Below are 24,500 nucleotides of genomic sequence, written 5' to 3' on the forward strand. Positions count from 1 at the left end.
GTTTTTTTAGCTATATTTTGCGAAATGGAACTTAGAGATAGTTCAAAATGATTGTATGGAGGACATTTTTTCAGAAAACGACTTCACAGAATGAGTTTGCTTCGCAGCTTGTGAAAACCGCGAAGCAAACTCATGTACTGAAGTAGTATTTTCTCCAGAAAACGACTTCGCATAATGAGTTTGCTTCGCGGTTTTCGCAAACTGCGAAGCAAACTCATGTTTTTCAAGTTGTATTTCCCTTTACAGGCTTCGTAGTTTTGCTTAGCGCGAAGCGTTTCTTTCATTATTTCCCTAAAATGACTAAATGTTTATGTGCTGCTTCTCCAAGGTGCTAAAGCAAATGGCTCTTGCTGAGAGTGAGAGCGCTACGAAGAGCAAGTGCTCTCTTATTCTTTAACGAGTTGGAAAAATCGATGGCCCCAAGCACGTAGAGCAACAAGTTATTACGGGCAGGAACGTAACGAAAAGAAGAAAGAAAATAGCAATGATGCGCCATTAAAAAGAGAAGCATCTCGGCGGAATAAAAGGATTCTATCACACCAAGTACCTAGGTTCGAGAGGGAACTATTAAGAGTATATGTTATTATGTTATGCTTTCGGTTACCTTTGGGGATTTGAGGAAAAGTTAAGTCGATGACACCAAGTACCCGGCTACTTAGAGGACTTAGGGAGTATAATTATTTTTCGAATCAACTGGCTAATCAAAACGCGTGTTTAAGTGATTGGACAACATCCAAAGAATATCTTACTTAGAATGCTTAAAAATCTTTAGTTGGTTTCTTTTAGTATACAACATAACACACACACGTCACTTACCTCGACCAGCCACATGATGTGCTTAAGTACTTACCCTCGTAGCATTTACACGTTGCATGATCCTTAAGTAGGAAAACATATGTATATTTTACGAGGCAGACTAACATCAGTCAAAAAACTCACGATGCGGTTATAATTATTTCTCGGAAGGAGGCAAATTATTAATGATTATTTCCAGGAAGGAGGCAAATTGTTAATAATAACAACAACTTGAAATTGATCATCAAGAGGTATACCTTCCGAGATAACTTCGTCTACAATTTTCTAGAGTTCACGTGATAGAGCCTCCAATGATTTGTCATCAATCATCTTGAGATAATGGCTAACATCATATTTCAACCTCCTATGTATCATATTTCTTTTACAAAGCATCCTAAATGTTCTTGGTATATGTTTGTTCAGCATTATAGTAGTTGTATAGATCATCTGCCAAGCCATTAAAGATAAAAAAAAGAAATTGCAAAGAAAATCACTCTCTGAGCATTTTTCTACAACATGTCTTTTTGCTCCAATAGTAGTTTTTGGAACATCAGGTCTTTCAGAGGTAGAACAGAAGCAACTCGCTTTGTGGTGAGATAAAACAACATCTTCTATTTCCACATTCGGAAGTGAGCCACCTCAAACTAAAACAGTTTATTGATATCAATCATCCCATTAGTTTGTTCGGTAGCCATAGCAGCAAAGAATGTCTTAAATTTGTTGTTGCTCGAATTGAAAAAAGAACAAGGTTACAGAACACATAGAATATAAGATGAGTCGCGAACAAGGTCACTCTATCTAAAACGTTCACGACACTGCTCGAAGATGTGCAAGCAGACTAATAATTAGTCGCCTTTAGGATAAAATAGCTCAGTTCATCAACTGTAGATACAATTATGATTTGCATGAATCAGATAACTACATCTCAATTTCAATTTACTGCTCAAATTAAAAAAGGGATGAACTGGGAAGAAAATCAAAAGGAAGATTAAATATTTTATGCTTCTCAAAATTCAAGTTTTTAGGTTAATTTAAAATAAAATTCTTGTGAATTTACGTTTTTACAGATCGGTACCTATAGTTTTTTTATTACAAAACAAACCATGTGGTTGTCATTAGCCATTTTGGGAACTTTGGCAAATTTAGTCGATAACGACCTCAAAATGAAAATTTTCAAGAACCGAATGATATTATAAGTAACAATAATTTTTCAACTTTTTAAATTTGAAGTCATTGAGACGTTGCTTTTTAGGAAAGAGAAAGTTAATGTTTAAAGAGAGAAAACTCCAAAAATGATGATTTTGAAAAATAAAAAATGTAGTCGCATATTTCCTATGATACTAAACAATTTTAATTATTGAAAAGTTTCATTTTCAGAGTTAAATCGTTACATACGAGACTTTTTTGCAATTCCCTCCATATCTTTATACTAATAGTTGGATTGCTATTCATCACTCCCAAATTACTTATCACTGCTCCCTCTTGGACACTTTTGCCCTTTTCATTTTTTAAACTCAAAAACTGACATTCTTTCAAATTTCTTCAAAATTCAAAAACCCAAACAACATTCATGAGACTTAAGCACGGTAAAGGAAAAAGACTAATGATTCCTCGGATAAGTATTTTTATTTGAAAATCGAATCGAAAACACGAGTTCCGTCTTTGAATTCGGAGACAAAACTCGTTGAATATGTGCTAAACGGGTAGTTCTTCCGTTTCTGTCTAGGCCAGGTGGTGTGAATCACCCGTCCATGCCAATTTGGATGAATTTTTTTAGATACTGATTGGATCGGTTAGTTTTTGGAGACGAATTTCAATTAATGTAAATAGGAACTGTAGTTATTCGATTTCCTCGATCATTTTTTAGAAAAAAAAACTAACTTTTGGCTCGAGAGGGAGGATATCCAAAAAGGGACGGTGATAAATAATTTAGTTACGATCAATAACAAAAACTTTTACAAATTCATAATATTGGGCTAAACCCAACAATTTTTGACATCTTACATTTTACGTTTCAGTTCTGAACACAAATATAAAAAAATATATATATTATTTTTCAAAAAAAACAAAAATCTCCAATCCAATATTTTTCAAAATCAAATACTATTTTAAACAATTGCAAATATTCTCTATTCCGTCAATTAATTATGAGCAACTTGAAACACAAAAAGGAGAATAAGGAAGGAGAGTTGATTCCCTTGGTTGTCAGTTTTTTTTCAAAATGTGTAACTCATCAGAATCGACAGTGAAGGAGGAGCTTTCTTCATTTGGTCTCCGTTGGCCCCATCTCAACCAAGGCTTGATTTACAAAGACCTAGTTTCTTCATCAGATTCTGGTCTTCTCACTCTTTCACCTCTTTCATTAGCGTTTTGATGTAAAATTCTCTCATATGGATTATTCTTCGGCTTTTTTCAATTTTTTGATTTGGAATAATTGCAGAACTGACACTTATAGATTTCTACTCAAGAAAATACACCTATTCAGCTCCATTGCAAGGGTAAGCTTGACTCTTATATCCCTTTTCTTCCTTTCCTTTACCATCATTATATCATCATCGTCATTATTTCTTACTGATAATCTAATAGTTGGTTGCAGCGAATCCACAATGGCCAGGTTTGATTCTCTCTCTCTAGAGAAAGTGAATGGTTCTATGATTGAGAGTACATTTACATTAGTGCTTTAATTCTTAAAAATTCTATTTGTTTATCTTGTTTTTGTTAGTTTTGCAGATAACTATTGATAGCATGGTTGTTAAAGAACACAACACCGCGCTCAGGTTTTATAATACCCCGACTATTTGCCGTTCTAGCTTGTGTGTTTTTCGAGTTATATAACAGATTCTACCATATGTCTTACTAATATGTGCATTTTGTTATCTAGGGTTGGTTCAGAACTAGTATATCACAGGCTTCCTTGGACAGAGCCTGATGCACCTTACTTGTTGCAAGTTTTATATGAAGATGAACATATGGTAAAATATATACTAATGATTCATCTTCTACGTGTATGTATTTGATCCCATGCTTGTACTGTAAATTTTTAAGTTTTTCTTGTTAAAACATCAAACAGACCTTGTTTTTTCTTTAGCTCTGATTTAGGGATCAATAGCTTTGATCTATTCTACAATGTCAGTTTCAAGCAAGGCTGTGGAGCCTGGTTGGAGCATCTATGCATTTGAAACTGAATAGCAATATGATTTCATCTGATAGATGTGGAATTTTGTTTCATAATCAGATTGCTCTAAACAAGCCTTCTGGCTTGCAAGTTTTGCCCGGAGGGCTTTTCCAACAAAGAACTGTTTTAACACAACTCCAGTGGCGGGCATGGAAAGAAACCTCCTCCCTGACAAGCCAAGAATCGCATCCTGCACCTGTTCATCGCCTAGGAAGGGGCACATCAGGTAGACTAGATATAGTTAATTTGGAAAAAAAGACTAAAGAGCGACTTTGTTTTTCTGAACAGCTTTCTCAAGGGTCCTTAAATATTACATGCTTGATTGTCTGTTAATATTTGGCTGCAGTCTCAAAAGAATTTATATATGATAGACATAAGATCCTTTTTCTGAATAATCTCATAAATCAATGTATTGATCAGAATATAAATTGATGAAGGCCAGTTTGCTCGAAATAATGTATTTGAGCTAAACTGAACTTGTTTTTTGAGAAATGTATATATTAGTATCATATATTTCTTTTAATACCAATTAAGGTTAGCTTGAACGGTAAAATGCCTCTAGTTGCTTAAGCTAGGTCTCAAGCTCGATTAGTACTGTGCACAGAAAATCTTAATCGAGTGAGGGGTCACCTAAAGGTGTCTAATCAACGTCGAACCCATTAATTGGACCCAAATACCACAAAAAAGAAGGTTGCTTTAAAAAATTCCATCACTTGATTCAGGATGTAAATCATTTATATACCAATCAAGTTAAGCCTTGTTCTAACATTAAGATTGATCCATTATGATCTATTTTCCATGAATTCATGCCATGGTAATACCTTTACTGCAATGCTATATGCAGGTAATGTCCCCTGAGCACCTGACATAGAAAGTTGTATTCTTGAGTACAGCTTTAGACATTTGATATGATTAGAATATTATAACAAGCAATTATGTGCTTTTGAACCAGAAACTTCTTGAATTCCTTGTTGATAATGGGATTTTCATTTGCCTCTTCTACATAATATATCTTGGGCTTGTTTTTACTTCAGAGCTTAATCACTTGAAATATCTTTTGGTGTTTATATTGTTTTCAACAATGTGATTATGACAATGCTGGATCTTGCCTCCAGATTTTTCAATGACATATTTGATAAACTTTCATTGGATGTAGGAATATTACTTTGTGCAAAGTCAAAGCTTGCCAAGACTCGCCTTGCAGCATATTTTGCTGATGGCGCATCTCTTATTAAAAACAACGGGTTAGTGGAGAATCCCACCTTGCATGCTCCATATTTGTTTGTAAACTGTGAAAGTCATCCAAGATAAGAACTGTGCTGTGTTCACTTCAGTGCCCTTAATTACAGAGATGAACATTCTTTCTCTGGTCTTTTAAAAAAAAAAACATTCTTTCTCTGGTCATAGATTATTCCTCTTTTCTAGTATTACAGCTGTATTGAGAGAATAATAAATTTAATACACACCATAATGAAATGATCAAGGATTTCCAGTTTATGTTCCAGTCCTAAATGTTCTGCCTCTTAAAGATCATTTAAGGACAAGGATAGAATTGTTTAGCATGAACTCATTTTTATTACTCCTGTATAATATTATGAAGACAGAAAGAAGAATACTGGGAATTGTTGATAGAATTGAATGAGACATATTTTGTTAACTAAAAATACATTAAGGAAGGAGATCAATAATTTTTCACCAAATAGATAATAGTAGTAGCATCTTTAAGTGACAAACATTCTCAAACAATTTTGAGTTGAAGGCACCACACCAGCAGAATTGTTTCATTCCAAATTTTTTAATTTCCTTTGGTGATAAATTCAAACCAAGACCTTGACTTTTTCTTCAAAATAATATCTTAGGATAAAAAAATCCATTGTAAGTCGATTGCATTAGCCAAACACTGTTCACTATTTTAGCCCCATTAGATGTTTTAAAGAGTATGTATGCACAAGGGAAAAATGTCTGAAAATAACTGAAATCAAACCATCGTGAATCCTACAAATTTTGCTTCCTATGTATTCCAATACTCAAGCAACAGCATCCAAGTACAAATATTAGCTAGTTTAGCAGAGGAAACAATGGACGATTGAAACCTGGGTACTGGAGAAAACTGTTTAATGCTGTTTAGGATATGATACTCACAATGTGCTTTCAATTTCATCCATGCTCTAATCATATGTATGATTGTCTCGTATGTGGTAATAATAGCTCACACATTAACAAGAGAAGGAATATTACCAAGATATATCGGGCATTAGTTGATGGAATAGTCCAACAAGATAAGGTAACCCCCTTCCAGTGAACTTCTCGTTTACCCTAAGCCTTTTGGTTTTTAATGGTTTGTCCTTTTCTGGTCATTTCACTGTCTTGTCTATTGGTATAGGTTATGTGTTGGTAACGTTAAAAATTTGAAGAACCTTTTTAATCTGCTGCTTTGATTTATTAATTAGACTGTTCCACAAATAATTGTACATAATCAAGGAATCTATATTTGCTTAACAGGTTATCATAGAGCAGCCAATTGGAACAGTTCGGTACCCTGGAGTGGCAAAAGGACTCTACGTTGCTTCTGCTTCAGGTTTTTAACTATTTCCCTTTATTAGGTATAGAATTTTTTATTTTCTCCTCTTTTAACTTCTTCCAGTACTTGGCACAAGTTCTAAAAGGTGTAGTTCTGTTTGGAAAGGCTTAATAGTGTAGTCAAGGAGTCATTCTTGTCTGCAAGCTTGCTGTCTCATTCTTTGCTTTGGTATTAATTTATGGGTTTGTGGCTTGCTGGAAATATAAATGTTAGTATTTTTTGGTTCAAATAGGCAAGTCAGCGTTAAGCAAAGTTGAAGTGCTCGAAAGAAATGTGCAGAAAAACCACACATTAGTCCAGGTATCAATTTTTAGTTTTCTACCATAAGCTTATTGTGAAAGAGCCTACTTCACACCTTGTGAATGCCCCATGGACTTGATATGTGTACAAGGAAAGGCTGACTCCACCTTGTGTTGAAAAAAAAAAAAAAGGCCGGCCCGGTCGCACTACGCGTCCCCGCTGAGTGAGGGTCCGGGGAGGGGTCCCACCACAAGGGTGTACTGGGGGCAAGCCTTCCCCTGTCAATTTATTTGGCAAGAGGCCGCTCCTAAGACTCGAACCCGTGACCTCTTGGTCACACGACAACAACGTTTACCTTGTGTTGAAATGTCAATTAATAGATTGGGGTTCTTGGCTTAAGATGCTTTGGTAACAGAACCATTAAATCAAAAGCTTAAACCTAACGTAAAGGCTCCAAATGTAATTTTATAATCTCTACCACATAATAGGTAGGCTTTTTGTCACAATCCTTAATCACGCATGAAACTTCTTTTGCTCATTTATTGAACAGGTTGAGATTGAATCAGGGCGGCCACACCAAATACGGATTCATCTTTCTTTTATAGGGCATCCTTTGCTGGGTAAACCTTTCTTGATCATTCTGTTATTTCCAAGATTTTGAACCAAGTTAGTGATGTATTAAACATGCACTTGTATCACATGAGACCATCAGCAGCAAGAAACCTCAATTTCGTTATGTTCTGTTTGGTATTTTCTGTTACTATTTGCTTTATGATGTATTTTCTTTATACTGTGCAAAATGTAAACTAGCTTGAAGGTCAGAAAACTTGTATTTTCCTTGACTAGAAATGCTTCCTCAAATCTTCTACTGCAGAAATTGAAATTTCAATTACTTGATTCATGGCTCATTTCTGATGGATAGCTTGCTTATGAACTATTTCCACTGCATCTGTTAGGGTTTTCTTATATACTTGATTTTGGTTATCTCACTACTGATGCAACCAGTTGAGTTCATCTGTTGAGTTTTCTTATGCACTTGATTATGTTAAACATATTTGTTTATCCGAATCAATCAAGTGTTTGCATTCAGCACTTGTTGTGTTTCGATTGGTCATAAAATTCAGTTTCCTTAGTCATTAATAAAAGTTTGACTATATGTTAGTAAGTAGACAATTGAAAATGATGCTCTAATTTGTATCTAATACGTTCATTTAATTATTTATCAGGTGATCCTTTATATGTAGCTGGTGGGAAACCCAAGTGCTCTGAATCTGAAAATGCAGATGAAAGTTTTGCCCAAGATGGGTAAGGGGATTGATTTATATGTTTCTCATCTTCATGTTATAAAAATTTCACTCAATCAAGCTATTTTGATGGACAATATTCGTGCAGTAGTATCATATATTATTTGCCTGTTATTGTTGATTTTGTGTATAGAGGGTATGAAAGGCCGATGAAACCTTTGCCTGGAGATTGTGGCTATTACTTGCATGCGCATCAATTGCTCCTCCTACACCCCTTCACAACCGAGGTAAGCTTTTTCCCTATGGAATGCTTCTACCCATACATTACACATTTCACAACCTTTTTCATCATAACTAGCTCTGAAATGCATGTTTTTTTTTCCTTTATAAATTTGGAGCATTTTGTCAATGTAGCTGATTAACCAGCAATCCCACTCTCTAAAGTATAGGAGGAACAGGACACTTAAGAGAAAATATTAAAACCATGGATAAGAGTTTCACAAATTATTGTCTTCTGTAACTTAATATGTATGCTTAGAGTTGCAAATGGGACGGAGATGGGGACTCCGTCCCTATCCCTATCTAGATGGGAATCTTCATTCCCATCCCTTTGTATAGAATGAGGAAAATAGTTTGTCCCTTTGGGTATTAGTATCCTCTTAAGGATCACCATTTCCCATTTCTCAAATTCTAAATAACATTTTCTTTAGTGAATTTAAAAAAAAATTCTGTATTATACAGTTACCAAATAGAATCTGTTAAAATATTAGTAATATACTTGATACATAAATCATAATTTATAAACAATACTGATCTATCAAATGTAATGATAAATAAAAATATCCAAATTTAAAAATAAGCATTTGAATCTCTTTATAAACTACAAAAGGATGGGAACCCCGTGGAGCTGGGAGAATTCCCCGTTAGGAGAATAAACGAGGAAAATAAATGAGTATTCCCCATTCTCATTGGAGCGATTCCCGTTAGGAACGGATAATCTCCACCCCATTTGCAACCCTACCTATGCTTGTCGATGGATTCCATGAAGTTGAATTCCTTTCTTGTTTTGGGCGTTAACCTTCATTATAACAAAAAAAAAAAAAAATGAATGTGTAGGTGATTACAATCATAGCACCTCTTCCATCCATCTTGCAAACTCAGGCAGAGACCCAACAGAGGAATTTGATCGGGTGATAATAGCTACATGAATGTATCAAGGAAGGTAAGGGACTTGCTCAAGTCAAAACACTTACAAGTAAGCATATATATATTGGTTCTAGTTTTGAGCTTTGGCTGAGAAGAATGTTAGAACGAGGTAAGCATATATATATTGTTTCGTTATAAAATGATATTATTCTTGTCCGTATCATAAGCGACTACTTGATAATTTAGTGTTATTTGAAGTTGTAATTAATAAAGATTCTGTTTAGTCGGTCAAATAGACATATGATAAAGGCTGATGTACCTTCTCAACTTACAGAGTCGAAGCAAGTTACATGGTGTTTAGTTCATGAAATTACTTAAAAGTTTTTTTCTTTTTTCACCTTTCATTTCTTTTGTTTCATTAAGCCTTTGATCTTTTATTTATTTTTTTTGTCTCGTTGAACCCTTGATGACCAAATTAGTAAGTTGTGAATATTTAATTCTATTAAAAAGACGTTATTAACTTTATATATATTTCGAATGCAAATAAGTCTATTAGTCGAATTTTATATTCAAAATTACATTTTTGGATCATCAATGGCTTAATGAGACCAAAAATAAAAGATCAAAGATTTAATGTATCTTAAATCAATTTTTAATACTAGTTTAAGGATCTTAAAGTATTAAGTCTGATAAATGACGGGTCAAGTTAAATACTCTCATCATTAAACTAACCAAATTTTTATGGTTATTTAAAAATGATCACTCAAAATCGAAGATATTATTTTCAAGTCAATGCTAGTCAACTTTCATCACTCATTGAAAGCCTAGTTAATGGAAACTGAATTTTATTTTAATTCGACTTCAAACGCTAAAAAAAAAAAAAAAACAAAAAAACTAAAAAAATGGAAGTAGTCAGCTTTCAATGCCGTCCTTCTTTACAGATTACAAACTTTGTAATATCTTACTACTTCTTTTCCGGTAACTGCGTCTACTCTATCTTTCATTTAATTGACTTTCCCTGAAGTAAGCAAGCTAATACATGTAACTACTATCTAGACAACATGTGTTATTTCAGTTAGCTAGATAACAGCCATATGTTTTTTCAAACAGCAGTGAAAATTAACTAGTACTACTATGGCAACCACAGTCATCTGATGTTTTTTGCTGTCTAGTGATATTTTGTAATAACTATGAAAATTCAATGACTAACAGAACATTTTAACCCGACAAATCCAAGGAGGATATAAAACTGATTAGAGAGAGCTTCATTACCACTAGAGACCAGAAAGAGAAAACCTAACTAATCAAAGGTGATTAAATGAAGGGCAGTGGCTGATATGCCCCTCGCAACTTTCACAGATTATTTCTGTATTTTTCATCAAATACAAATAATACAAAGCTGCTGCTGCAATATTACAAGCACCTAAATTAATTGATCTTTTTTTCTTTTTCATTTTGAAATGAAAAAGACGGCCTTAAGAACCGTCAAAATGACTACTGCCCTACCATTTAAATTAAATAATACAAAAACTATTATACACGGCGAGAGCCTCTTGAGGAGAAGAGGCCCTCTCACCACTCCTACTACCTGCCTAAATCACCACCTCTACTTCTCCACGATTCCTCCTCTCTGATGATGCTCCCATTTTGCCCACTACCATACTGCTCCGTTTTAGCATAATGCATTTTCAGAGCAGCCACAGGGTCTGAAACAACACCCGTACACGATCCCCCTACAAGAATTCCACCTCTCCCAACCACTCCCCTACCCTGCTGCTGTTGCTGCAAATTCGGACTTGCTTCAAACCCATTTCTATGCATCTCTGAGAAGATATCCTGCCTCTGCTTCACTTCTACCGAGTACGGCTGCACTTTATTACTACTGTCATGACCCATGTACATCTGATAATCAACTAATCCATTGCTACCACTTATTTCCCCTGCTGACAAAACCGATACATTGCTTAAATTAGGGTCACTACATTTCATTGCAGCAGTCACCCGTGACGATTGCTGCTCCATCTTTGATGACGACCGATGATAGTTGCCAAATGCTTCAGGATACTTGGATAGGAAATAATCAGGTATTGATGAAAACCCTGTTTGTATCTTGTTCCCATCCCAGAAACCATAACTCTTCACAGGAACATTTTCAAGAGCAAGGAAATTATTATGATCAAACTTCAACACAGAACTGCTCCCATCAGGAGTTGGATGACCACCCGTTTTCAGATTTAATGACTTGCTACCAGGTTTACCACAATGAACTCCCCTTTCCACATTCTCAATAGGATTTGGCTTCTGCGAAGATGAAGGTTTGCTGAGTATTCTACCAAATAATTTAACATCGCCATTACTGCAGGGCTTCACCAAATTTGACGAATTTTGTGAATGCTCGTTGATTTGCTTATTACACTTCTGGGAGAGTAATGGGAGCTCTGGTACTGAACACTGAACCTTTACCTTGCTACATTTTTTAAAACAAGAATCTTGAGAGAGATGCTCATTGGTCCCGTTCTTTTCTGATACTGAATGACCCTTCACTTCAGAAACTGGTCCACATGAAATATCCCCATTCATCTCTCTCTTAGTTAAAATTTGGAGTGGATAGCCCCTGAGTATCTGGGAGGACTCGCTACAGTTAGTTGGCAAAAGCTGTAAATGGTCATCCGCACAATCAGATATCTTTCCCTCATCTCCATTTTCCAGACTACCAAGCTGTGATGACAGCCCATTCGGGTTATGCATTTTATCACATGGAATGGCAGAAGGGGTGTGTAAAACAGAATCAACAACAAGCTGATTTTCCGGCAGTGATGACACAACGGGAGACTGCTGCGCAGACACAAGATGCATGCTCTCACCAAGGCTGAAACTAGAATGAGGGTCCTTCTCCAAATGCAAGTGAGGCATTTTTTTGGTAGCATGAGAGTCCAGTATTTGCCTATCCAATCTGTCTTCAGGAAATAAAAGCTTCTTTCCTTCCAAACAATCTCCACTTCCATTGGCAGAAACCTCTACTGTAACTTGAACTGTAACTGAATTAGATGAGCAATAACCAACAGTTTCTGAAACAGAGATTTCTCGCCCAGCAGAAATTCCATCTTCCATTGACTTTTCTCTTTTAGCATCAGAACTGACAGATTCATTTGAAACTTCCTGGGCCTGCACAAACTCATTAATGATTTTATCATCACAGTCAAAAGGTGAATTGTGCTTGTTCTCCGTAAGACAAGAACCAGAAACACATGTTTTTTCCTCCTTAGACTCATCGTGATCTGGTAGTCCCACAACATTGTAATCATCAGACATGTGCAAATCTGATGTCAAGGTTTTCCTATCCACACCGTCAGATTCGGCATGTTTTGTAACCGGTACATGCAAGTCGTCTGCTGTATTTGAGCCTAATTTATCACTGCAGATGACTGAAGAAGTCTCAAGGGCACAACCATCTTCTGTGTCACTTCCACCTCCATCTACATCATCACTGCTTCCAAGTCCAGCACGTACAGAATCCAGTCCAAGGCATTTCCGAGCCTTGCTAAAAAATACCTTGCACTGGTTCCTAGACCTTGTACTAACACATTGTGAGATCATAGCAAAATCCTTCCCATAAGATGACACAGCCCGTACAAAAATAGCCTTTTCCTCATCTGTCCAATCAGCAGGATCCATTTCCCCACAACTATCATCCGAGCAAGTCTCTTCATCAACATTCTGTGAAACATCAGATATGGAAGGCCGTCTTTTTACAGAAATCACTTTCTGGGACTTCTGATCCCAGCAGCTCTCACCAGGATCAAGAGAAGTGATGCAAGAACTCATTGCTTCTGAGGACATTGAACCACAGATGCCAGCTAAAACATCAGCTGCAACAGTTTCTCTCTCATTCTCAAGAATATCAAAACTGCTTGATTGATCCAATTTCCCATCATCATGGCATGGCATTTTTGAATCATAATATCCTGCCAAATAGACCCTGCCAGCATGCATCTGCTTCTTTTCCAAATCATTGTCAGCATCAGCCGCTATAAAAGAAGCTGTACCCAAAACATCAAGTGATGCAGCATTCGTTTCACGCTTCCAATTCTTACCTGACGCTACTAGGTACGTAGTAGAGGACTTCACTTGCTTACTCTTTTTAGTTTTCTCAAAACAATCCGATTTGTGATTTTTGTAGTAGAATTCCACGCAATCTGCAGTTGTTTTGTGATCCAGAAATGAAGCAATCTTGTGGAAATCCTTGCCAAAGCTGGCTAGCTTATCAATGAAAATTTCTCTCTCTTCTGACGTCCATGGATTGATCATAGCTCTCTCCTTCTCAACAGCCCAGGGATCCTCAACTAACCCATTGCTGGAGATAAACTGTGAGTTCCTCCTCTCTTTTCTGTCCAAAATCAATGTTGGCATTTTTAGATCATTCCTGTATGGCTTAACTTGACACTCTGAAAGAAGCTTCCCGGTGAAGTTGAGCATCTCAGTTGTAGGAACAAGACTAGAATTTCCAACTGCAAAACCCATTTTAGAAAGTCAAAGAAATGATTAAAATTAATATCAACTTGTCAAAATTTGAGTTTGACAAAGAAATTCAACACATGAGAAAGCGCATCAATAAATGCGACTTAGAAACCTATTTATTGGAAGCTACCAAGAAAGCTTTACTTCCTCAAAAGCCATAGGCAAAACTGGAACAAACACGAACCAGTTACCACTATGCGTAGCGAAAAAGCTTGTTAGCCATTTATAATAAGGCCCACAGGCGCAAAGAACAGGAATTCACCTGAGCAACGAAGTCGTAATAAAGAACGAACACATACAAAACCATAAACCACAACAGTTAACATTTAAGAAATGACAAATTCTAACGACAACAGTCAACCTTGCCTCTAAGGTTATTGTGCAAGATCGACTTTACCTTCAGTGTACAAGAGGGATGTTGCCCCCCATGGTAGGAAGTCCTAGTTCAAATTTATTCTTTTTCAATGAATTCCATCTGTAATTTCTGTCAGTATTTACTTAGAAAAGGATAAAATTGAACTAGCAATTATATCATGGAGGTAAATTTGGACAAGGATTTCTATCTTAGGAGCAGCATTGGGACATCCCATAGGATAATGGTAAAATTGATCTTCCTCATTCTGTAATAATCTTAGACGCAATATATCTCAACTATTTCTTTTCTTTTAACCCTCCTGCTCTCTTCTTTGCTCAAATCCATAATGGCTCTATCAAGTCATAAGCACCACTTTGCTAACTGAAAGCTCTCGCTACCCCTCTTTTACAGCTTAATTAGCTCCTCCATTCTTGCTTATCTTATCAAGTCTGAAACCCGTTAAAAAAGATGTGCCTAAGCACATCTTCTATAACATGCCAAGCTCACAAAGGTGCACTGAGGCAAGCGCCTTCTGAACAGTGCCTGTCGTCTGCCTTCCAAGACAATAGGCCTGTCGCTGGTGCCCCTTAATAACTATGTTGCCAGCTTCTATCAGTAATTAAATTTACTGTAACAACAATACTAAGGGAAAAATATGCAATGTCACATCATTCACATTTTTAAAACTCTCTGAGCAAACCTTACAGAGGCATGAGAAGCATGTTATATACACTATAAAGCAAAACAATATTAACTTCCTACTCTCGCTTGAAATTCATTTTGCAAAAATATTGAATGCTAAAAAAATACATATTGTACCTTAAAAAGGCATCTCTAAAAGTGAGCAGCCCCTAACAAAGGCAACCACTAGAAGGCTAGAACTCATTAAAATACAAAGCAACCCGAAAATGCATAGAACAGACTTCTAAAGGCTTTCAACCAATGTGTGCACTCCATCAAGGAATTTCCCAAAACACATACAGTGAGAAAACTTCAAGCTCCCACAACGTGCACAGAGCGCCAGCTCTTGGAATGCGGTCCTATGTATACTCGCAAGGCTCAAGACACCAAGTGCACAAACTTTCATGCATGTTATTTCTTGTGGACAATCATGCAACTCCAGCGATATGAAACAAGCTTACATCCAAACCAGGCATATGCACAGTTCATGTGGTTGCACCCACATAAATATACGATAATTCCAACTCTAAGACCATGTTTGAAACATTAGAAAGATTAGAAGTTCATCCGCGACCAGTATAAAACTCGATATGGATAGTAGGTGCAAATTAAGTATGAACCTTTCAAACTTGTTATTACAACACGCATGAAAGGAGCAACATAACCTCCTCTAAATGAATTTCAAAGCTTTTGTATCTGCATCAGTTATGTGCCCTAGGTCTATTAATCTATATTCCTATGTGTTCTAAGTTCTGCATTCTGTAAGAAAACTGCCTAGAAGAGTCTCCTCCATTCCATGCAAAAATAAACTGCAACAGACGCACTAAAGACGTTACAAGTATATGTTAATGTCTCTATGAAGCATGAACTTAACTTGGTGGTTTTGACATTTATGATTTAGTATTATGTTTTTATGTGGTTTTGACATTTATGATTTAGTATTATGTTTTTAGCGCCTTTAACTATGATTGGACAGCAATTACATGTTACAGCAACAAGCCCCCATCTCCTATGTATGTTGAAAAAAATGAAGATAAAAGCAAGCAAATATTTTGCAAAAAATTAGGTCCAAGAGATCGAAGGGTTCTGAGTCCTTGAGATCAACCAAACCAGAAAATACTACCTTTCCCATAACTAGACCTATAGCAACATGTGGAGCAAAAAACAAGAAAAGAGATAGAACCCAATGAGAACGAATCTCTACAATCCAACGAACATGTTCAAAGGAGCTAAATTGGTAAAGGAAAACCCAGAGAAGAAGAATAGACACATGAAAAACCAATGCTAATTACTCACTACAAGCCAGGCAACTAGCATGTTCAAGAGCTAAGTTGAGAAATAAAACCCAAAGAGAAGTTTCAAATAACCCAATGATAATTACTCACTACAAGCCAGGCAACTAACATGTTCAAGAGCTACGTTGCGAAATAAAACTCAAATAGAAGTTTCAAATGCTTGCCCTACCGGTTGAATATTCAATCAAAAGTAAGATTAAACAAAATGATAGTTGTTAAAGGCGCGCCTCAGTCAAGGCTCAGTGTCTTGAGCCTTGAACCTAGAAAATGAGACTCTGAACAAAAGGCTCTCGCCTGGTGCGCCTGGCGGTTTTTACTTAGCTTTTTATTTTTATTTTTACAGTTTTCTCTAAAATAACTGTTTGATTAATCTCAACCACTAATCTAACTTAAATAAGATTAATCTTAACCCTTAATTTAAATAATAATATCAAGAGTCTCAGTCATAATTAAATATATAAAAAATAGAGAAAGATTAGGAGAAGAAGTCATGTAAAGAAAGAAGTATCCTCCACTCGGCAAAAACAAACTTCCACAGACAGAGTGATGATCTTGATGATGATGATTATTAGTTTTTGTTGTGTGTTCTTTTTTATTGACAATGAATGGTTATTAGTTTAGTAGCATTTGTTATAGTTAGGTATTTTAGATTAAGACGTTAAGCATATGTTAGTGTCTCTATGAAGTCTGAACTTAATTTGGTGCTTTTGACATTTATGATTTAGTATTATGTTTTTATGTGGTTTTGTTTTGTTTGTGTGGTCATAAGTGTTATTTTTTTGTTTATGCTTAACCAGTAAAAGAGTATATATTTTATTTTATTTTATTTTATGCTCCTCGTGTTTCTAAGGCGCGCGCCTCGCCTTGCGCCTTGAGCCTAGGCTCCAGGACCCCTTGGAGCCTTAGCGCGCCTTGCGCATTTAACAGCTATGGTCAAAAGTAAGATTAAACAATACCCACACACGTAATCAAATTAAGAAAAATCTAATAACTCTTCAAATTAGTCTCCCAAAAGTTCACTCTCTAATTACAGCTGCATGTACCAAAACAAGGAAAACAAAATAAAAATAAGCAATTAATACTAAGGCTTCCCTTGTTTAATGGAAAATATTTTCTTTATTTTCTAGTGTTTATGGCTTAAAATGAAAATAAGTCAGATATTTTCCAAGTCAAAGGAAAATCTTCCACAAATAGAATAACTTCTCATTTTATAAAGGGTAAGTTATTTTCCATAAGAGAAAGAAAATACAAATCAATGTCAATCTGTCTCCGCTTACCATAATTCTTTTGTGGTGATATCTTTATTTTACAAATTCCAACGTTACACGCCAAACAAAGAAAAATATTTAATTTTCTCCAATAATATTTTTACAAGGGAAATTATTTTCCACAAAACAAATGGAGCCTAAATGCAACCAAGTATTCCAGCGACTTCAATTTGGTCACTCAACTTCAATATCAAAATGGTCACTCAACTTCAATTTGTCTCTATAAAATCATTAAACTTTGAATTTTGTCTCAATTAAGTAATTCCGACGACTTCAAGAGCAAAAAGACACCAGAAATATGATGTGGCTTCCACATCAGCACTAGTCAACTTTCCCTGCTGACACATGGCTGCCACCTAGCTGACACGTGTCATTTCGGTAGTGGTTGGCAGCCATGTCTCGTTTCGGTAGTGGTGAAAGTTTACTACCGATGCAGCTGCCACATCACTTTTGCAGTGTTTTTTTGCTCTTGAAGTCATCGGAGTGACTTAATTGAAACAATATTCAGAGTTGAATGATTTTATTGAGACAAATAATGCATTTAACCCATCATTTTTTACCAAAACATAGCAAAACTTATAGACACCTATGATAATGCCTCAATGTTAATGTTCAATGCAGCCCACAGATAGAGAGCAGAATTCCTAAATTCCAACATCCAATAAAAAGGTAATGCAACTTAAATACCAAACATTTAAAACCAGAAATTGCAATGGAGTTCTTACCAGGTGAAGAGAATCGCAAGCGGATAGAAGACCGATTTTTTTGGAACACACATTGTGTTGTTCGCAAGCTTGATTCATATTTCTTCTGAGATTTTGCAGGATATTTCCTTATTGAAAGCAAGCGCAGGTCTTCCTTCCAGAGGTGATGAAAGGCTTTAAACTTAAGGGTTACAACTCTCTCCTTAAATTTCATTAACCTCTTCCTCGAAGCAAATAGTTCTCTAACTATTGCGTCATTCTTCCATGATGCAACATTAGAAACTTCTGAAAAATCAATCTTATACTGATCCTTAGGCAACAAATTACTAAATATTTCAGATGCTCTACTGGCAGATTCTTTATTGGCAGCCAATATTAGATTACATAAATTATCTTCTGCATAACTCAAGTCACTAGAAACAGATCCACTTTCTTTGCTCTCTATATCTCTACAAGCAGATGCACCAATACCCACCTCATTTGTGCAAGGCAAGAAAGGTTTTGAAACCACAGTTGGAGAATGGAAGACATTTGTATCACCAGAATATTCATGAAGCTTCACAGGATCACATGGAGAACTGACTGTCTTTGCTATAGAAACTGGTTCAATAAATTTTGACGTAGCAGTTCCAGGACTATCAACATCATCATCCTTGATACCACAATGAACTTCATCCAAAACATTGTTACAAAGAGGAACTTCTTCCACATTTTCTGCCCCGCAGGACAAAACTTGCAATGGAGAAGGTCGAACGATATTATTGGAAGCGGTCGCCTGTTCACCACAGAGTTTGGCATTAACCTCTGTTGGCAAAGAACTGGACACTTCTGGACAAGGACATCTGCTTCCAGATTCAAATTTCAGCGACTTAAGTTCATTTTCAAGAGAATCTATTTCAGATTCAGTGATCTCCAAAGTCTTTGATAAGTCATCCCTTAGCATAAGTAACTTATTCATCACAGTAGACCTCACAAAACTCGAGTCCACTGAACTATCATGATATTGAAGCAGTTCAACAAGCAAATTAGTTATTGAAGTGCCCTCCAACACCTCTAAGTTAAAAGAGAAACTTTCTGCGTGGCTCTGGGACCCAGTACTAGGTGAACCACATAAATTAATGACATCATTATCAACATTTATTGCCTTGCCAAATGATTTCTCCTCGAGGCCTGCAACAAGTAAGAAGGAGCTCAGAAATTAGAACCACCTCAAAAGAAAATGATGGTGGTGGGGGGGATTTCCTAACTCACAGTTCCTATCCAAGAAAAACATCTATTACTTAAAATTACAGGAGGACCAAAAAAATTGCTTCTGACCAGCCTGTATACATGCACCGAGGGAAGTGGCATTGGAGTAGTTTCTTATATTAATAAATATTACTTCGAAAACAGGTAGGAGAAGAGAATACCACGAAGCTGACCACAAACAGAAAGGCAAACAATGATGCAAAAAAAAATTGTTAACTTCCGCAAATAAAAATAAAAAATACAGCTCCTTAAACATGTGAGACAATCCTCCCCTTTAAGGTAACTTTTGGAGTGAGTTAGGCATTTGTCTACATGGTTCAATGTTGGATCCCCTGTTAATATTAGCTTCACGCTGGGCGTGGGGGGAGTGTGTTGAATATCCCACGTTGCTTAATTAGTAAGCTATATGGCTCCTTAAATATGTGAGGCAATTCTCCTCCTTCAAGGTACCTTTGGAGGTGAGTTAGCCTCTGTTACAGAGGGTAAATGATAATTTGGGTATGCATCCGCATCATTAACACTGTATCAAGTCCAACAAAGCTAAGTTGAGAGTCAGTTAGTTTATCCCTAATTCATGCAACATTGCTACAACTATCAGTAGTACAAGTAAACAATTTAATGACTGGTAATTCAAGTCCTGATAACTACAGTTTATAGAGGCTATAAACTCAAAAAAGTGACTACCTGGTGAGGAACAAGCAACAGAGGAAGGAGTTGCAGGTGAAGCGCATTCTGAAAATCCCATAACTCTAGGGCTCTTGTCAATCAAGTTCAAACATTCTGAATGGACAGCTTCATTGTTGCTACAAGAAATAACAGCTCCATCTTTGTCTGCAGTCACCTCAGGGCCTTCGACCTTCTTCTTCTCATACTTGGCAAGTCCCTCACCCCACTGAAGGCGTGGCTTCTTCCTAGCAGACATCTCTTCAGACAAAGCTGAAGTCACACAGGTAGCAGCCTCTCCAGAAGGTGATGTGACTAGAGATGCATTCTTAACATGTAATTCAGCCTTCCCTTCAGTAGAATCTGCACCTCCAAGGCTCTTTGAGCTACTTGAATGACTGAAACCTGATCCCCGAGAAGACAAGCTTATTGAACGGGCCCATTTAAGTGGTTTCCAATCGAGTGACGTCTCTCTGTCACCTCTTTGGCCTGCTTCCAACCCATTGGCACCAGTCAACTTGTTATTATCATGCTGCTCTTTAGAGTGAAGCTGATCACATGAGCTTGAAAATTCAGGTTGGGAATGTGAGGATGGATAACTTAGCATATCATCAACCGACCGCTGATCATTACTCACATCGTGCAGTCTCCCAGGAGTGTTTGGGGACCCATTGCTCATATCCCAGGAATCAACTCTCCATTCCCTCTGACCAAAAGATACCCGGTTATCCCTACTATTCCTGCCGTATTTACCATCACACCGTGAAACTGTGGACCGGAAGTTCTTGTCATCCAGCATCCTATCACTGGACCGAAATGGTGCATACCCATGGCCAGATTCTTCAGCAAACAGATGCCAACTACCCTGCTTACCATGACCTTCAAATAATATTTAAACAAAAGGAAATAAAATTACAAATAATTACTACAAATGCAGGATATAATGATGCCAGAAAACTGGAAAAGGTATCTTTAAAAGAAGTATGAATGAGAAATAAAATTTACTAGACCACGAAATCCTAGATCTACAAGATAGAAGAACAAAAAAGTCATGAAATCATATTTTTCCATAACCAACAGAAATACAAAACAAAAGATAAGAGCAAAGTAGATATAGAAGCACATAAATGCAGCATCGGGAGCTTCCAATTAATAAACAGTAATTGAACACCCTATATAAGAGCAAAGAAGATATAGAAGCACATAAATGCGGCATCAAGAGCTTCTAATTAATAAACAGTAATTGAATACCCTATATCTGGAAAGTCCATATAAACTCCAGATTTGCATATTTGGCACAGTAAAGTAAAGAAAGTATGGTAGAAAATCAAGCTTTAATTTCTTTTGTCCTCTACAGAAAGCACAGGTAACCGAAACAACCCAAGATTTCAAATTTATCTCATCAATTAACTAGCAGAGCCGATAAAATGTAAACTGAGCTTGGACGAGTTAAAACTAACAAAAGTAGAAGAATATAATAAAATAACTCACCAGGCGGCCTGCGGAACTCGTTGGATCCTCCCCAGCGAGGAAAATCGCGAGACGATCCATAGTGGCTTGAAGACGACTCCCTCCATCGGGGCGTAGACCTGTCGTACTTCCTCAAATCCTTCCGATCCCACGGAAATCGCTCCGGCGGCATGAAACCAATAAAAAACCTAGTGCTAATATATCCGCCTTCCTACCAATCTATATGGCATGAGAGAACCATACAGAAAAAAAAAACACCTTATGCACCGGCGCTGCAATGAATCCAAAACCCCAACAGCATGAAATAAACCCCGCACAGGCTGCCCCAGAATAAAAACCACGCAGATTCCAGAATATCAAATATAGGCTTCAAGAGAAGCCAACACCGAAAGATAATTTCGCAGCTATTACAAAAAATCGGAGAGCTCAAGAAGAACCTCGATATAAAACCAGAAAAATTCGTAAAATCAATGGATTAGAAGTCAGTCTTAACAGGGTTAGCAGAACAGATCCGAGAATAGAAACTGCGGTGCCAAGAAAACTGAATTAGTTGCAGACACTTCGTTTTGCAGTCCAGCCTCGTCTAGTTCGTTCCTCATGAACTCAATTTTCCTCTGATTTCCTCGGTTACGTTTAGCTGGGAGGAAGAAAAGGAAAGGAATAGCTATGGGAGATGGGAGAAAGTAAGAAGGCGAAGAAAGTCGATAAGGGCCAAAAGAGAGCCTTGAGAGAGAGATTGGCATCCGTATCTCAACGACGATATTAAACCACATTTCAATGTTCTCTTCACATCCGCTATTAAAATATTTTATTAATGTTTTATTAAAAAATATATATATTAGGGTTAAGGTGCAAAAATACCCTAACGTTTTGGGTCATGAGCAATTTTACCCCTAACGTTTAAAATGATGCAATTTTACTCCTAACGTTTGTAGCCAAGAGCAATTTTACCCATAACGTTGGTAATTTGAGTCAATTTCAGACACTATTATAAAACACATATATTTTTATTCATTATTTTGTACCAATTGCATATCAATTCATTCTTTAAAAAAGAATTTTATGTTTTTTGTAATTTAATAATAGAATTGGAGATTAATATTTATAAATTCGATGAATTTTTTGAATTTTTTTTATCTAATTCGTACAAAAGACAATATATATTTTTTTTCAAATCCCAATATATGTTTATGATTTGTTACTCATAAAATGATGCACATGTAAAGTGTAGATGATAAAATTCATGATCGAGTAGACAGTTTGATGAATTATTTTTAAAATTGACTCAATTTATCAACGTTAGAGGTAAAATTGCTCTTGACTATAAACGTTAGGGGTAAAATTGTACCATTTTAAACATTAGAGATAAAATTGCTCCTGACCCAAAATATTAGGGGTATTTTTGCACATTAACCCTATATTTTATTTAAGTTTTATTTTTATTTTCTCTATTTTACTTTATTTTCCTCTTTTCTTTCCAATTCCTTATCAATCCAACTTTTGCTTTTACTGTTTTTTCACTTTGGCCCGCTTGTGCCTTCGCTACTTTTCTAATACCGGAAAGGCCCCTGGTTTTATGAGAAATTAACGGGGGGAATTGCGTATAATTCACGCGCCTATATATTTGTCAAACATAGTTTGAAAATTTGTTGCCAACAAATTTAGCAAAAAAGTATCTACTATCTACTAACCTTGTCAATCTTAAAAGAGCTTGCTTGCAAAAAATTTAATCTCTCTATTTGGAAATCTTTTATATCAATCAAAATCATGTAACAAAATCTAAATCTATTTTGGTGTAGCATGAGCTAAATAGTTAAATTTGTTAAGAAAATGATTATCGAAAACATGAGGTTGACGATCGAATGATAACATTTTAAGTCTAAGATTAAAATCTTAAAGAGACGATCGGATGTTCACTTGAGGTTGACGGATGATATTTTTGGATCTTTCTCAATTTACTTGTTATAATGTGAGAATAGTGTTCTTCTCATAAACACTCTGATGCTAAAATTAATAGACGTAATGATTGCTCTCGTTCCGAATGTTGGAAGTTACCTTCATAACCATAATTCACGTTCTCAAACGTGATTTCAATGGAAAAATCCCTAGTAACTGCTAAGGGTGAGGTAGAAGGTTCTAACGGTTAAAGGTGAGATGGAAGATTAATTACATAGTGAGGATTATATCAAATTTAGTTTTTTCAACTTTTTTTAAATAAATAATAAGATAAACTATATTTAATCTAAAAAAAATATGCAAGTTAAAGAAAAAAAAACATCATATTAACTTGATTTTTTCAATTTTTATTAATTAAGTTATAATATTTGAATTTGTCACATTAAACCCTAATCATACACATTGAACCATATTTAATAAATTAGTTAATCATAAACATCAAACTTAGTTAAAAGCATTTGATTCATTTTATTTGCATCATGGATAATTTCCCATTTAACCTATTTATTTTCCTGAATGTTAAGGATCTGTTTCGCCTTTTCTGCATACTGGAGTAGGGTTTCATCCTTTACATTGTAATTCTTGGTGATCTAGCTCACCATGAGCTTAGAATCACTACTACACACTTTGGTGTAATTTCTTTCAGCAACTGTAATCCTAGTATACCAAAGCCTCATATTCAGCTGCATTATTGGTTGTTGGGAAATCTAACTTTGCAGAATAATGAATTTTGATGTATTCTAGACCTTTAATCACTACTCCAATTCTTGCACCTTCAGCGAATGACGCTCCGTCTGTGTACATGGTCCATTTGTAGCTTGGCTTTGGGAGGATCCATGTACTCCTCCGTGAATTCATTAATGAAATCTACTAGGACTTGGCTCTTGAGGGCGGATCTCCCTTCATATCGGATGTCGAATTCTTCGAGGCGTATGGACCATTTCATCAATCTGCCTGAGGTTTCTAGCTTTTGCAACACTTTCCTCGTTGGGATGCTGGTTCGTACCACGATCGCATATGCCTGGAAATATGGTCTAAGGCGGATGGATATTATTACAACCGCCAAAGCCATTTTATCCAGCCTTGAATATCTTGTTTCCGCATCCTTCAACATCTTGCTAACATAAGAGATGTGAAATTGTTGACCCTCTTCTTCTCGAA

General features: G+C 36.2%; 2 protein-coding genes across 4 annotated transcripts; one reads left to right on the forward strand and one right to left on the reverse strand.

Annotated features, from left to right (window-relative positions):
• The first annotated feature begins 2,921 nt into the window (after positions 1-2,921).
• LOC136227919 (RNA pseudouridine synthase 5) lies at positions 2,922-9,578 on the forward strand. Of its 3 annotated transcripts, none has more exons than XM_066016717.1 (14): positions 2,922-3,131; positions 3,236-3,293; positions 3,382-3,409; positions 3,526-3,572; positions 3,677-3,767; positions 4,031-4,196; positions 5,127-5,214; positions 6,179-6,254; positions 6,473-6,548; positions 6,784-6,851; positions 7,342-7,411; positions 8,018-8,096; positions 8,229-8,322; positions 9,152-9,578. In XM_066016717.1, the coding sequence occupies exons 1-14, from the start codon at positions 3,017-3,019 to the stop codon at positions 9,227-9,229; spliced, it is 1,134 nt and encodes a 377-aa protein (XP_065872789.1). In that variant the 5' UTR covers positions 2,922-3,016; the 3' UTR covers positions 9,230-9,578. The 3 variants fall into 3 exon arrangements, with proteins under 3 accessions (XP_065872789.1, XP_065872792.1, XP_065872791.1); XM_066016719.1 differs by having other exon boundaries at positions 3,078-3,131; positions 3,392-3,409; XM_066016720.1 differs by lacking the exon at positions 3,382-3,409 and having other exon boundaries at positions 3,077-3,131.
• Positions 9,579-10,423: 845 nt separating this feature from the next.
• On the reverse strand, positions 10,424-22,133 carry LOC136226054 (uncharacterized). The gene is made up of 4 exons (XM_066014343.1): positions 21,405-22,133; positions 19,935-20,792; positions 18,024-19,172; positions 10,424-13,689 (listed from the first exon to the last, which is right to left on the reverse strand). Exons 1-4 carry the CDS (start codon positions 21,553-21,555, stop codon positions 10,766-10,768), a joined length of 5,082 nt encoding a protein of 1,693 aa, XP_065870415.1. The 5' UTR covers positions 21,556-22,133; the 3' UTR covers positions 10,424-10,765.
• Positions 22,134-24,500: the final 2,367 nt, after the last annotated feature.

This window comes from Euphorbia lathyris, chromosome 4, assembly GCF_963576675.1.
Source record: "Euphorbia lathyris chromosome 4, ddEupLath1.1, whole genome shotgun sequence".
Lineage (NCBI taxonomy): Eukaryota > Viridiplantae > Streptophyta > Magnoliopsida > Malpighiales > Euphorbiaceae > Euphorbia > Euphorbia lathyris.